Raw genomic sequence first — 15,896 nt, 5'->3', positions numbered from 1 at the left:
CATTAGGTCCCACTGTGCAGTTCCGCTCTGAGCCAGGCCTCCGCTCTCCCCTCCATAAGATTTCAACCTGCTGCTGGGTCGGGAGCTTCTGCCTGGGCACGCCACTTGCGGTCCCGTCGCCGGGAGCACTCTGTGCTTGCACAGTTACATTTTTTTGAAATGCGCAAGTGCAGAGCACCCCCATGCATGGGAGCGGGATCACGAGAGATGCGCATGCGCAGAACATCCCAGCCGTGGGTCAAGATCTTGCGGAAGGGGAAAGCGGAGGCCTGGCTCAGAGCAAAACTGCACAGTGGTACCTTACAGATTTCTAGAGGCTGCAAGAAGCCCCAGGTAGGTGAACCTTTATTAGATTCCCTGATATATCCTTTAACGATTAAAGCACACCTTAAGTGTAATATAGATGCTGACATGAATACAATGCACATTGCCTGCCTGTCCTGCTGATCCTCTGCCTCAAACCCTTAAAGGGAACCTTAACTGCCGTGGAAAAATAAATTCACTTACCTGGGGGCTTTCCCAAGCCTCCTGCAGCCGTCCTGTGCCTGCGCCGGTCCTTCGGTGCCCTCCGGTCTCCCTCCGCCGCTAAGTTTCGTTTTCGGACGACTGCCAGTCGTCCTCGGGCCTCTTCCGCATTCCTCGTCGTAAACTGCAGTAAAGCGCGTCCGCATGACGCCAAACACGTCATGTGTATGACTCCAAACGAGTCATGCGGACGCGCTTTACTGCAGTTTACGACGAGGAATGCGGAAGTGGCCCGAGGACGACTGGCAGTCGTCCGAAAACGAAACTTAGCGGCGGAGGGAGACCGGAGGGCACCGAAGGACCGGCGCGGGCACAGGACGGCTGCAGGAGGCTTGGGAAAGCCCCCAGGTAAGTGAATTTATTTTTCCACGGCAGTTAAGGTTCCCTTTAACAAGCATGCGTGTACCGATACCAAAACTAGACCTGGCTTTTCACAGAGGGGCCCAGATTTCCTAATACAGGTACATACCATATTTTTCCCAAAGCCCAATGAGGCTACCCCACCCCTGTAGCTGCAGGCAGTCCAGCGTTGGCTCCCCCAGAAAAGCCTGACAAGCGCTGATTTATTTACCTTTCCTGGCTCCAGCGGGGGCGCTGTTGCGGGTCTCTGCACGGAGATAGGCGGAAATAGCCGATCTCAGTCTGGTATTCTCTACTGCGCAGGAGACTTGCGCCTGCGCAGTAGAGCGGGCCGACAGTGATCGGCTATTTCCGCCCATCTACGATGCGGAGAGCTGATACTGCGCCTGCGCTGGAGCCAAGAAGGTAAATATTTACATCCCCGCTGTTCGGGCAGCTTCATCTCCGCCGCCGTGGGACCGAGAAGAACGGGGGAAGCCTCGATAGGATCCGGAGGCTTCCCCCACCCCAGGTGAGTACCCCCCAGGGGAGATTTTTAAAGTTACAGTTTTTAACAGTATTGGCCGCTAAGCTCCTCTCCCACAATCCTTGCTGCAGGTACTACTATCCCTAGTTTTATTGACCCATCACCCTGATAACACATCAGCTAAACACCTAATAATTAACATTGTATGTTCAATAGAGATACACTGTCCTAATTTCCGTTCATATACTTGCACATCTGTTACTGTGACAGGTGTAACTTTCTTGCTTGTGTTCCTGCATATTGTGGACACCTGTACAAATTTCAGGCCTTCAGCCCAAACTAACAGGATTAATCGTTTAGGCTGAGGAAAACGTAACAATCGATTGTAGGTTCGATTCATCATCTGTGAAGAAGTAGATCTGTCAAGAAGATGCAAACTTCCATCCTGGAGGAGTCTGAGTCAGTGGTTTCCGAAACTGAGGCGTCGGATGATTTTGGTACCCACTCCATAGACCTGCAAGGGCTGTGGAGTCAAGGACTGAGCATTTTTTGGGTACCTGGAGTCAGAGTCATGATGTTTGTATCGACTCCAAAGCCCTGACACACACACACACACACACACACACACACACACACACACACACACACACACACACACACACACACACACACACACACACACACACACACACACACACACACACACACACACACACACACACACACACACACACACACACACACACACACACACACACACACACACACACACACACACACTTTTTTTATATATTTTTTATTTAAAGTCATTGGGAACCTGGATTAAAAAATACAAAAAGAAATACTTACCTAAGGAGAGGGAAGGCTCTGGGTCCTTTAGAGCCTTCCCGCTCCTCTCCCAGTCCCTGTTGCAGCGATAGCTCCCCAGAAGCAGTATTCTATCAATTTGGATAAATACAGCTCTAATCCACCTCAGTGGGGGACTTTGGAAGTCTTTCGGGTACACGAGTGCTTTCGAAGACAGGCCGCTCCATACTGCGCATGCCCTCTCTCGCACTCACACGTGCGCAGTATGGAGCTGCCTGTCTTCGGGAGGTCTCGGCTCCTGAAGACTTCCGAAATACCCCACGGGGGATTTAAACGGGGGAGCCAGCGCTGCATCGAGGGCACCAGGAGAAGAGAGAGAAGGCCCTATTGGACCCAAAGCCTTCGCTCTTCTTAAATAAGTATGCGGCTTTTTTTTCTGCATTGAATCCCAATGACTTTAAATAAAGTCTGTCTTTATATATTCATGAGACACACATGCCTACTATTTATAATTCTGTGTCCTACTGGTCACATATTGTCATTTTTGGGAAGTACCTGACTGTACTTCAGACTATTGGTTGAACCTGAGGAAGCAGATACCTTGTTCATTGTAAAGCGCGTGCACATGCAAGTTTAAAGTCAGCTGAGGCAGTCGATAACTTCCACCTCCGGCATGTGTACAGCAAGCCCAGACCATAGCCTGGCAATCGATAAGCCAGGAAGAATGAGTTGGCCAAACAACGGTCAATGCCTTTGTTCACGCTGCTCGCCCAACCCGCATTGTTACATTACGTACATGCAGTTCTGCCAGCCCTCGGCCTACCGCATAGCAACAGAACACGTCGGCAGCTGCACAGCAAACTTCCTGTCTGTACAGCCTCAGCCCAGTGAGGTCTCCTGAGGAATCGGATCCTGATCTCCGTTGGACAACATCAATTCAGCATGTGTGCAGACCTTTTAACGTCTCATGCCACTACACAAGGTCAGTGAGAGGCTAGCACATTTCATGCAATTTTTAAGCAGCATGCAATTGGGCCAACCAAAATCAACAGGAAGTTAATTTGATTGGCCCAATTACAAGCCGCATACAATTTGCATGACATTTGCATACAATCTGACCATCCGCATCACACTGACCATCTCTGCTTTCCGCCCGTTCACAATTTCGTGATTTTATTAAAGCAGTCAGTTCCATTTCCACCTTTTTATAATTTTGAATCATTTTTATCTCAACTGGTCAACACTTTTTTACATTTTTTTTTACCTCAGATCCCTATCAGGGCTGGGGCCCACAAGCAGCGATTCCTGAGCCATCGGCAAAGCGACAGGAGAGTGGAACCCTATGAGGGCGATTCCACTGCAGCAAGTTAAATCCCAAACGTGCTGCCTGTAGCCTTTTGTGAGCGATCGAAGGAATGTGGAAACACTGTGCAATCCTTTAAAATTGCTAGGAAATCGCTTGGTAAAATGATGCACAAACTGCAAAGGCTAGTGGGTCCTGGCACCGAAATCCCTACGAAATTCAGCCAATTCTATTTTCCATTTTTTTCAGTAAAAATAATGATGTATAGAAAGAAAAAATAAAGCAAAAAACTAAATAAATATCCTATTGGACGTGTAGGCAAAATCAGATACAGAAATTTAAAAATACAGAAATAGAATGATTTGGAAAAAAAATTGATCACACATGTAAGGTATATCTGTTTGATTTTTAAAATTATTGATGAAGCGGAAAAAAAAATCAATCAATTGGATTTCTCTGCTTGAAATTGCCCCCCCCCCCCCCCCCCCCCCAAAAAAAAAAGAAATAGTGACTCTTGTATGGCCAACTTTTCCCCAGACTAAAATGTGATCCCTGCCTTAGGCCGGACTTTAAGACTGATCATTTCACATCTAGTCATAACATTACTCTACACAGCATGATACTAGTGATGTAATGAGGCTGAAGTAACCTGAACTGAACATAATGGTAAAAATACTCTGGTATAAGCAGACCCGAACTCTTGCACAGCACACAATGAAAAGTCTTTATTCACATTTAGTTACTAAAGAAATTCACTTCTGTGTGTTTGTTGATGCAGATGGACCTATCTAATGAGTTCTTATCAACTGTGAATAGACTGCAGGAGAGCTTTGCCTAGGCAGCTCTCCATAGAGTAAACACTGATGCTTAACTCTTTCAGTGCCTTCTGCAGAAGTGAATCCAAGTAAAACTACAGTTTTCTTTTAGGATTTCCATGAATTGTACTGAATTTTCCCCCCATAAAGGTCACCATGCTGTGGCTAATATTTTACAGCAGAGGGGAAGGTCTGAGTTTAGTTCCACTTTAATAATCATAAAAGATCTAAAATTATTTTCCCACACCCTCAAAAAAAAACCAAAAGCTAGAAAAAGTTTACAACTGACCAAATGTTGAATATGTAAGGAACCACTGCTGGCACCCTTTTGAATGTTGCCTTCAAAGTGCACCTGAAGTGAAAATAAACTTAAGATAATGAATTGTATGGGTAGTATGGATAATAAATAGAACATTAGTAGTATAGAAGAAAGTCATTTTTATTTTCAGTTGTATAACGTTAAGTTTTAAGATTGCATCCAACACTGCTGCTGTTTAGAATCAACACTGCTTTTTTCTTTCTTTCTTAAAATGATACCGAAGTAATGATCAACTTTCCTGCAGTTTAACCTCATTAGAATCCTCCTCTCACTCAGCTGTTTAGGCTTCTATTCACTGTTCGGGAAACAAGTCTGAATTTGACAAGGTGTCTACAAGCTCTTTTGCATAGATACGTTTTTTTAAACCCCAAACCGACCGCCTAACGATTTACGTTAAGTCCTGTAGCTGCAGATTAGCGCAAATGTGCGCACATCCCCATTTGAGTGAGGGAGCTCCGTTCCATAAACTACCTGCCAGCGGCGATAGTTGCTGGCAGGTTGTTAGGGGGGAGAAGCGGCAGTTTACCGCAGCGCTGCAATGGGGACAGCCCTGCCACTTGGCTGTCCCCTGGAGTCTCCGAGAAAGCGATCACTCTGATAGGCTAATGCCTATGAGAGGTGATCGCTGTGATTGGCTGTCGGCGGGAGGAATAATTTAAAAGTAAAAAGAAATATAAAAGATATAGTTAAATGAACAAAACTTAACAGCTGCGATAGCTCTGTTGGTGGCAACAAAAGGAGGCAAAATTTATTTGTGTGCCAAGTTGTATGGCCCTGCAGCAAGCTGTTAAAGCTGCAGTGTGCTGAATTGTAAAAAATAGCCTGGTCACTAGGGGGGTGTAAGCCTGTGGTCCTCAACTGGTTAAAGGATACCTGTAACAACCCAGGGAAGAAAAAAGTAACACTCACCTAAGAAGAAGGAAGGCTCTGGATCCCTTAAAGCTTTCCCGGCCCTCTCTTTGCACCCTCATTCCACCGCCGGGCCTCCTGTTCCAGCGTCTGACTGTAACGTTCCAGACCCCGAGGGCTGCCTGGCCAATCAGTGCCTGGCAGCGCTGAGGGGTGGATCGGGACTCCCTCAGACGTCACGACGCATGTAGCGAGCCTATCATGTAGGCTCGCTACATGATTTACATTTTTTTATTTTTTTTAATAACAGTGCTGCGCTGCCCCCTGGCGGATTCTAATAGATTGCCAGGAGGGTTAACGTACTTCCAAAGAAAAGCAAGTGTGACTCACATGTGGGGGAACGAGGAGACAGAGGACCGGGAAGGCCTTTGCTATTAGGCAAGTATGTAAATTTTTTCCCTGGGTGGTTATTTGTTTCCTTTAACTCTTGCTAGACTGGAAAACAGAAAGGGACTTCTGATAATTTCTTAGTAGGGTTAGTACTATATGTGTATACGTTTATCTCATGTCACTTTAGTAAACTTTAAACTACAGGAAACAAACTTCCCAGTCACTGACATGATGAAGTGGCTTTTAAGGGGACCTACACTGAGAGGGATATGGATGTTTCCTGTTAAACAATACCAGTTGCTTGGCAGTCCTGCTGATCTATTTGGCTGCAGTAATGGCTTAATCACACACCTGAAAAAAGCATGCAGCTAATCCAGTCTGACTTCAGTCAGAGCCCCTGATCTGCATGCTCGTTCAGGGGCTGTGGCAGAAAGTATTAGAGACACAGGATTAGCAGGAGAGCCAGGCAACTGGTATTATTTTAACCTTCCTAGCAGTAACCCCGCACAGGAGGATTTCTCAGGCCCTGCTGGGCCGATTTGTATAATTTTTTTTTTTGGGCTACACGCAGCTAGCACTTTACTAGCTGCGTGTGAACGCCGATCGCCGCCGCTCCGCGCCGATTCGCCGTGCCGACCCCCCAGACCCCTTGTGCAGCCTGGCCTATCAGCGCCAGGCAGCACTGAGGGGTGGATCGGGACTAATGATGACGTCATCCCGCCCATCGCCATGGTGACGGGGGAAGCCCTCCAGGAAATCCCGTTCTTTGAACGGGATTTCCTGATTGCAGATCGCCGGAGGCGATCGAAGTCAGTGGGGGGATGCAGCTGCATAGCGGCTATCATGTAGCGAGCCCTCGCTACATGATTGAACAAAAAAAAAAAAAACTGCTGCGCTGCCCCTGCCTGTTTTTAATAGACCGCCAGGAGGGTTAAAAGGAAAAATCCATATCTTTCTCAGTTTAGGCTTCCTTTAAAGGACAACTGTAACAACAGGTAGATGGAGGCTGCCATATTTATTTCCATTTAAACAATACCAGTTGCCTGGCTATCCTGCTGATCCTCTGCCTATAATACTCTTAGCCATAGACCCTGAACAAGCATGCAGCAGATCAGGTGTGTCTGACATTATTGTCAGATCTGACAAGATTAGCTGCATCCTTGTTTCTGGTGTACTTCAGACACTACTGAAGCCAAATAGGTCAGCAGGGCTGTCAGGCAACTAGTTTTGTTTAAAAGGAAATAAATATGGCAGCCTCCGTAGTCTTCTCACTTAAGTTGGTTCATGACCAATGTCATCACATGCTGTAAATTTAGACAACTGTCCGTGGCTCTAGCACACTCCTTTTTGAAAACCCTAATTCAGAGTTCCCCCAACCCTATCCTGAAGGCCCACCAACAGTACATGTTTTGCAGAAAACCATAAACATGCACAGGTGGGGTAATTAGAGTCTCAGCAGAGCTGATTACTACCTCTGTGGATTTCCACAAAACATGCACTGTTAGTGGGCCTTGAGGACAGGGTTGGGGAACACCGCCCTACTTGCATGACTGTTAGGATCAGTCACTGGTCCACAACAAGAATGCAAATCATGTGTCTCCACTCTGCTGGTTTTAGTCATGTGACTCAATCACAAGCATGCACGACAGCTGGAGTTTTTGAAATTATAGAAAATGGCAGCTTCAATATTTTTTTCCTCTTTGGATTTGAAAGATTTTGTGAAAAACTTTAAACTCTATTCCCACCAAATCATATATGTGAGAACTTATTTTCTTGCATCACATTGACTTAAACACGCTTCCACAAAAACTAAACTTTACAAGAACATATGAAGTTCCCCCAAAAAATTGGCAAAGCAAAAGAACAATATTTGCTCACGACTCACCGATCGGCTGGTTTCCCCCGGACTCTTAGAAGTCCTGTCGACAGCAACAGCGCCATGCTCCTTGGCACCTTTAAAGAGGTCTTCCACCAGCTCATTGGGGCTCTTCTTCCTGGGCGGTCCCACAATCTGCTGGCCGCTCCTCTCTGATCCCCCCGCGTAAAATCTGCCATAGAAAGAGCTTGAGTTATGCCAAAAACAGGACAATCCTGTGTGTATATGAATAAGCCATCTATAAAGCAAAATTATTTATTATACTACTGTTTCACTATGTTACATAAAACGTCCTGTTTGAAGAATGGAAAACTCTGGTTAAACTGAACTTAACTTTGTACAAACTTACATATGGAGTTAAAGGCCTCCCTAACAAACTTAAAAGCGGACCTGAACTCAGATCTTCCTCTCTGCTGTAAAAGAGAACAGCATAATATTTAACCACTTCCGGGTTTCGGGTGGTTTGGCTGATCTGTGCTGCGGGGGCTCTTCAGCCCACAGCACAGATCAGATAGCAGGCAGGGCGAACAGACTTCCCCCCCCCCCCCTTTTTCCCTACTAGGGGGATGTCCTGCTGGGGGGGTCCGATCGCCGCCGCGCTGCTGTGCCTAGCGGGGGGGGCTCCTCAAAGCCCCACTCCGCAGCGCTATTCCTCCCTCTGCCTCCTTCCCTCCCTCCCCTCTTCATTATGGGCTGCGCAGGACGTAAATCCTTCAGCCTTCAGCCTATCAGATGCCGGCGATCCCCGGCCAATAAGAGGCCGGGGATCGCCGATCTCCTCTACGGCGCTGTTGCGCAGCAGCACCGTATGTATGTAAACAGCGGGGAAGATCTTCCCCGTGTGTTTACATTTACCCTGCGAGGCTCGCAGGGTGTTCACGGAGACACCCTCCGTGAACTGACATGGAACGGCCGCTCATACGAGTGGCCGTTTCCATGGAAACCGCTTCAGGATCCAGGGGCGAACTTATGCGTACGCAGAATCTTGAAGTGGTTAAAGAAAAACATTTGTTACAGCTAATACAAATCCTGAAATAAATCTGCAGTGCATCCATTTCCTGCTTTCCTGGAAGCAGACATAGGATTAACACCCTGTGTTTACAAATTAGCTGCTCTGCTGTGGCAGCCAGCTGACACAGCTGAGAGATCAAATGAAACTTGTTAGTCATACATATGAGTTGGAATTAGACAGGCTAAACTCTCTAAATACACACATTTCTCTATGATTCAGATGCGCGCAGCGGAAAACTGCAGCATGTGTCTTTTTCCCCCCACATGCAGCCTATTGATCTCAATAAAGCTGCAATTGTGCATCTGAAATCGTCTGGGGGGAATGGCAGTGAGTGTAAATAGGCCCTAAAGGTTATGAACCTCATTCAGGAATCATTGTAAAGTGTCTACCCAGCAGGTTATTATGAACTGTCCTCTCCCTGGGAAAGATCAACAATCGGCGTGCCCTGATCTGTTACACATGCCTTGTCTCTGTATCAGGATAACAGAGGTAATTCCAGGCACTGTTCTTTATTGCTGTCCTACCAGCCACACAATTCAGCCTGTAACAAAAACCTTTCCTCGAACACAAAAGGCTATTCTTCCTCCCCGACACGCCCCGCGCAGAGAATCCGAGCCGCACGCTCTGGAGAATACCAGACTGACTCACTCGCTAGGCAGGATTAAAAGGGACCCTAAATCCAAAAAAGATTTTCACTCAAATGGGGCTTCTACCAGCCACCTGCGCCGTCACTCACCGATCCTTCGCAAAGGCTAAGTTTCGGTTTTCACCGACTGGCCAGATGATGGCCATTGCACATGTGTGCCCCCTGGCTGTGCACGTCCTCAATCACACTCCCGTCACAGTACTAGATTTCTGAGTACTGCGCCTGCGTAGGACGCTCCCAGCGACGGGAGGGTGATCGAGGATGCACGTGGCCAGGGCTGCGCCAGTCTCTCTCACTTATTGTGGTGCACCGAAGGTATCTGAGCCGACACAAGGGCAAAAGCATGTTACCGCAAGCCATGCTTAACGCACGATGCTTGGGGTAATGCAAGTTTAAGGGCGACACACAAATACAGTGGCTTGCAAAAGTATTCGGCCCCCTTGAAGTTTTCCACATTTTGTCACATTACTGCCACAAACATGCATCAATTTTATTGGAATTCCACATGAAAGACCAATACAAAGTGGTGTACACAGGAGAAGTGGAACGAAAATCATACATTATTCCAAACATTTTTTTACAAATAAATAACTGCAAAGTGGGGTGTGTGTAATTATTCAGCCCACTGAGTCAATACTTTGTAGAACCACCTTTTGCTGCAATTACAGCTGCCAGTCTTTTAGGGTATGTCTCTACCAGCTTTGCACATCTAGAGACTGAAATCCTTGCCCATTCTTTGCAAAACAGCTCCAGCTCAGCCAGATTAGATGGACAGTGTTTGTGAACAGCAGTTTTTAGATCTTGCCAAAGATTCTCGATTGTATTTAGATCTGGACATTGACTTGGCCATTCTAACACATGGATATGTGTTGTTTTAAACCATTCCATTTGCCCTGGCTTTATGTTTAAGGTCGTAGTCCTGCTGGAAGGTGAATTTCCGCCCCAGTCTCAAGTCTTTTGCAGTCTCCAAAAGGTTTTCTTCCAAGATTGCCCTGTATTTGGCTCCATCCATCTTCCCATCAACTGACCAGCTTCCATGTCCCTGCTGAAGAGAAGCACCCCCAGAGCATGATGCTGCCACCACCATATTTGACAGTGGAGATGGTGCATTCTGAGTGATGTGCAGTCTTATTTTTCCGCCACACATAGCGTTTTGCATTTTGGCCAAAAAGTTCCACTTTGGTCTCATCTGACCAGAGCACCTTCTTCCACATGTTTGCATACGGGACCGATTCCCCCACCTGAGCTGTAGATCTCTGCAGCTTGTCCAGATTCACAATGGGCCTCTTGACTGCATTTCTGATCAGCGCGCTCCTTGATTGGCCTATGAGTTTAGGTGGACGGCCTTGTCTTGGTAGGTTTACAGTTGTGCCATACTGCTTCCACTTCTGAATGATAGCTTGAACAGTGCTCCGTGGGATGTTCAAGGCTTTGGAAATCTTTTTGTAGCCTAAGCTTGCTTTAAATTGCTCAATAACTTTATCCCTGACCTGTCTGGTGTGTTCTTTGGACTTCATGGTGTTGTTGCTCCCAGTATTCTCTTAGGCCCAGTGCACACCAAAACCGCTAGCAGATCCGCAATACGCTAGCGGTTTTGGGAGCTGATTTCAGAGCGATTCTAGGTATGTTTAGAGAGGTTTTCTAAACATACCTAGCGGTTTTGCGTGCGTTTTTGTGTAGCAGATTACACATATTGTTACAGTAAAAGCTGTTACTGAACAGCTACTGTAACAAAAATGCCTGGCAAACCGCTCTGAACTAGCGTTTTTCAGAGCGGTTTGCGTTTTTCCTATACTTTACATTGAGGACGAAACGCTTCCGAAAGCCGCAAACGCGCAGCAGGAGGCGGGTTTGCGGCTTGGCAAAAACCGCAAACCGTCGGTGTGCACCATCCCATTGCAATTCATTAGACAAGCGTTTTTAGAGGCGGATGCGGCCGGCGGATCGCTCCAAAAACCGCTCGGTGTGCACTGGGCCTTACACAACCTCTGAGGCCATCACAGAGCAGCTGTATTTGTAATGATATTAGATTACACACAGGTGCACTCTATTTAGTCATTAGCACTCATCAGGCAATGTCTAAGGGCAACTGACTGCACTCAGACCAAAGGGGGCCGAATAATTACGCACACCTCACTTTGCAGTTATTGATTTGTAAAAAATGTTTGGAATCATGTATGATTTTTGTTCCACTTCTCACGTGTACACCACTTTGTATTGGTCATCACGTGGAATGCCAATAAAATCGATTCATGTTTGTGGCAGTAATGTGTCAAAATGTGGAAACCGTCAAGGGGGGCGAATACTTTTGCAAGCCACTGTGGTGTAAATCAAAGATCGCTGTGAGCCACAGCGTGCATGCGCGGACCAACGGGAATCCCAGTAACGTACTTCCTGCCCAGCAAGTGTAAGTACATCACAACCAAGCCAAAAATATGCAGTGCGTGGTACTTTTGCAACAACAAAGTCCAATGAACGTACAGTATGCCTCAACATAAGCATTACCTGGTTGCGGCATGTGAGAGCCACATAGGAATATCATTGCTTCACGGTGCGATCATATTGTCTTTCACGCCACAATGCAATGGACTATCTGTAAAAGGGCTATTATACCTGAGGTATCCAATGGGACAAGCACATACCTGCGTGGTACCTCATTACGTAGAAGAACCTAATACCCTAGGATGAAAGCATCACAAAAGTCAACGGATTACTGTGGCATTTTCAGGTCTCGTCAGAGGTTATTTTTCTTAAAGTGGACCTGAACTCTTACTCAGGACATAAGGAAAACAGAGAAATGCACCCTGTATGTATTGAGAGATTAGCCTGTCTAACTCCCCCTTTATCTGTAAGTAATCATAAGTGTAATTTGATCTCTCAGCTGTACCAGCCGACTGCGTTGGCAGAGCAGCTAATTTGTAAACACAGGAGGTTAACCCTATATCTGCTTCCATGAAAGCAGGATGTAGACAATGCAGAATTATTGCAGGATTTATATCAGCTGCCACAAAGAAATGTGTTTCTTTAAAGGTTATTATGCTGTTGCTTATGTTTTAGAGCACAGAGGAAGTTCTGAGTTCAGGTAAGTTTTAACGGGTAAATTGAACCTGCAGGGCAAAAACTGTGCCCCAAATAGTCGCTTACCTCAGTAGGATAATCCTGAGACTTTCTCCACCTCCCTTGCCTCCAATGATCCAGCACTGTGACCCCCCCCCCGGACCCCCCGACAAAGGCCTGGCCGCAGAGTGAGTGCGGCTGCGCTCCCGTCCGTGAACAAGCATGGCGACCTATGGCCTTCTCAGGAGCATGGAAGATTGGTGGTCTGGAGGAGGACGAGGGAAGCCTTTGGAGGAACTTTTCTCTTAAAATTTACATGTTTACTTTAACCTCCTCCAGACCTTGATTGAAATCTAGGCCGTGTTTATGTCCTTTTATTCCTGCCAGGGCGTAGATTTCAATCATTCCTGCCGCACACTGCTGGCACGCTGACAGCAGAACTTCTGTGTATCGGTTATGGCCTATGATACCGGCCAATTATATTAGCGCCTGTCCCCGTGATTACTGTGAGCCAATCACAGCAATCACTGCTCTTAAAGAGATTCTGAAGTCTCCTAAAAAGGAGGTTTTTACTTTAAACACCTCTTTACCCTAATTGTCCCTCCTAAAACCACCCCTAACCCCCCCCCCCCCCCGGCAAAATCCACGACTTTCTTGGTCATGGATTTTGCTGCTCCGGGAGGCAGAGCTTTCAGCCGCAGCTCTGCCTCCATGCACAACAATCCGTGCGTATCTCCACCTCTCTCCTGCCCCCCTCAGTGAAGTGTTTCACTTAACTGGGGCTTCTGTCAGTCCCTTGCAGCCTTCCTGTCCCACGCCGGTCCTCCACGATCCACCACCAGCTGCTTTCACTACTGTTGACGCAGCGATTGCGCCTGCATGCCCCACGTAGCTTTGTGTTCCCGCCTGCACTATTAGCACAGGAAGCTATTGCGGGCTGGAACACGAAGGAAGATGTGTGGCTCGGGGCACGCAGGTGCAGTTGCCATCGTCTTACAAGTCGACAGCAACGAAACTAGCTGGCGGCGGGAGAAAGGAGAATTGTGGAAGACTGATGCGGGACAGGAAGGCTGCAAGGGGCTGGCAGGAGTACCAGGTAAGTGAAATTACAGTATTCAGTTCCGCTTTAAGCCAAATGTTTCAAGTAGTGATTACGGGGACCAGGCGGGACAAGAATAGGAACGGACATCGCACAGAGTTATGTGGATCCAGCATGATCATACCTCTACCTTGGGTCAGGGTAGCTTTTATCAGATAAACAAGAGGTCTACATCAGCAGTTTTCAGACAACCACCTTAGATTTTACCCTGAATACATGAAAAGCTGTACTGCTCTACAGTGAAATTCCAATAAAATTGATTCATGTTTGTGGCAGTAATGACAAAATGTGGAAAACTTCAAGGGGGCCGAATACTTTAGCAAACCACTGTATTTCTATGACAGCAAATACACTTTGAAAGTCTGACCTTTGACCTTCTTCCTCCTCCTCTTCCTCTTCCTGCGCATGCACCAGATCCCGGAAGGACGTCACTCTGTGGTCACTGCAAGCAAAAGCAGAATGAGTTACCTTACAGACATGAGCTGCTGTGCCTTATTACATAATGTAAAAAAGGCGTAATTCATATAAGACATTGCATGTATACACAGCACCCCTGCCTTTGTTGCCACCATTTAAAAAACAGATACAAATCGAGAGCTCCCCCTAGAGGCACTTTTGTTGGCTGAGAATCACAGAACAGTTACTCCTGTTATAGCCTGATGAAGTGGGCGAATGAATGCCCATGAAACACGTTGCATTTTTGGAGTTTACGATTAAAGAATTTTTGTACCAGGTACTGATTTAGTCTACTGGGGGAGGCAAGTCCACCACTACCTCCCTCATTAAACTCCTCTTAACTATTTCCATTCTAATCTGGCGCCTACATTCAAAGATTAACTGTCTGTTGCAGCCATGTTTGCTGCTGGTGCAGAATGGACAAAGGCCAGGGATCAAATGAATGGCAACGCAATGTGCAACGTGGAAAATAATGCATGCAGGACTTTTTAAAAGGACCACTCAAGCGAAAAATGTAAGCAGTTCAAATCTGTATGAACGGACAGGTTTTGGAATAGTCCATCTCCTCATGGGGGATTCTCAGAGTTTACTTTCTTTTCAAAAGTAATTCCTGATTGGCAGTTAAGTCTTACTATTTTGGCAGTTGAATTGCAGTACATGAAATGCTTTTGAACACAAAACCAAGAAAAAACAAACAAAACATCTTTAGTTTGCCTGCTCTTTCATATACAAAAATCTGACATTTCCCAGATCAGTCGTTTTCTGCTGCCATAGTCCTCGTTAGTTTTATGAGCAAGCAAATTTTGACTCAGATTTTTTTTTTTTTGGATACGTTATCTAGTGAGACCTGTTCCTATGTGGCGCAATTCGCTGTTTTCCTGCATGCAAATTTGGATCCAAAATGACAGCCTTCTTCCGATTTGCGTGCAGGAAAAAAAAAATTGCATCTGCAGAGTTTTTCACAGATCACATGTGAATCCCCACTACCATGCATTATCACAGCAGGAAGATTCAGAGGTCAATTTGTAAGTTTAATACTCACAGGCAGCACGGTGGCATAGTGGTCAGCACTCTTGCCTTGCAGCACTAGGTCCCTGGGTTCGTGTTCCAGCCAAAGCGATATCTGCATGGAGTTTATGTTCTTCCTGTGTCTGAGTTTACCTTGGGCACAGGGCTGAACGATTTATAATTTTTAGACCGAAATCGCGATTTTGGATAAGATGATCACATGATCGTCAAAGCTACATTTTTTGAGGAGCAGTGGGCAACGCTACAATATATTCAGTTTGCCCTGCCACGGCCGCACGCTGCTTGTATAACGGTGTTGTGCAGGTGGTGGTGGTGGTGTGTGTGTGTGTGTGTGTGTGTGGGGGGGGGGGGGGGTTGGCGGCGAGTCAGCAGCTCAGCAGGCAGAGGAGGAAGAATACATAGGTTACCTATTTCGCCCGCAACATGGTTTCGGTTTCCATGGTTCCCTTTGCGCCCGGTGAACTGCAGTGGTGAACTGCAGCGTCACTTTGGGGAAAGCGCCGCTGCCATCCACCAGGCAGGATTGGAATCATGTAAACTACGATGCCGGCTAAATAGGTAATTTATGTATTCTTGCCTCCCTTCCCTGCCTAGCTGCCAACTAACCCCACCACCATCCGCACAACAGTTACCAGGGCTGTGGAGTTGGTACAAGAATCACCTAACTCCGACTCCTCAGTTTATGAAACCACCGACTCCAACTCCAGGTACCCAAAATAGCGCTGACTCCTTTGTCTAATACTTACCAGGGCTGTAGATTTGGTACAAAAGTCATCCGACTCCGAATCCTTGACTCCAACTCCACAGCCCTGACAGTTACACAAGCCATGGGTGGCCGCGGCGGGGCCAAAATAGGCTGCCTTTACCGGGGGACCTGGCTAACCTAC

At 46.7% G+C, this 15,896-nt stretch overlaps 1 protein-coding gene across 2 annotated transcripts in view; it reads right to left on the bottom strand.

The window, feature by feature from the left end:
* Positions 1-15,896, bottom strand: part of NSFL1C (NSFL1 cofactor) — a 44,243-nt gene that overhangs the window by 14,816 nt on the left and 13,531 nt on the right. Inside the window, exons 3-5 of one of the 2 annotated variants that reach the window (XM_068263821.1) lie at positions 13,892-13,966; positions 7,720-7,882; positions 4,566-4,628 (exon numbers count right to left, since the gene is read on the bottom strand). In XM_068263821.1, the coding sequence (XP_068119922.1) occupies positions 4,566-4,628; positions 7,720-7,882; positions 13,892-13,966 (301 nt within the window). The remainder of the gene's footprint in view (positions 1-4,565; positions 4,629-7,719; positions 7,883-13,891; positions 13,967-15,896) is intronic. The other variant, XM_068263822.1, reaches the window with a different exon arrangement.

This window comes from Hyperolius riggenbachi, chromosome 12 (assembly GCF_040937935.1).
Source record: "Hyperolius riggenbachi isolate aHypRig1 chromosome 12, aHypRig1.pri, whole genome shotgun sequence".
Taxonomy (NCBI): Eukaryota; Metazoa; Chordata; class Amphibia; order Anura; family Hyperoliidae; genus Hyperolius; species Hyperolius riggenbachi.
This window is presented reverse-complemented; position numbering and strand designations above follow the sequence as displayed.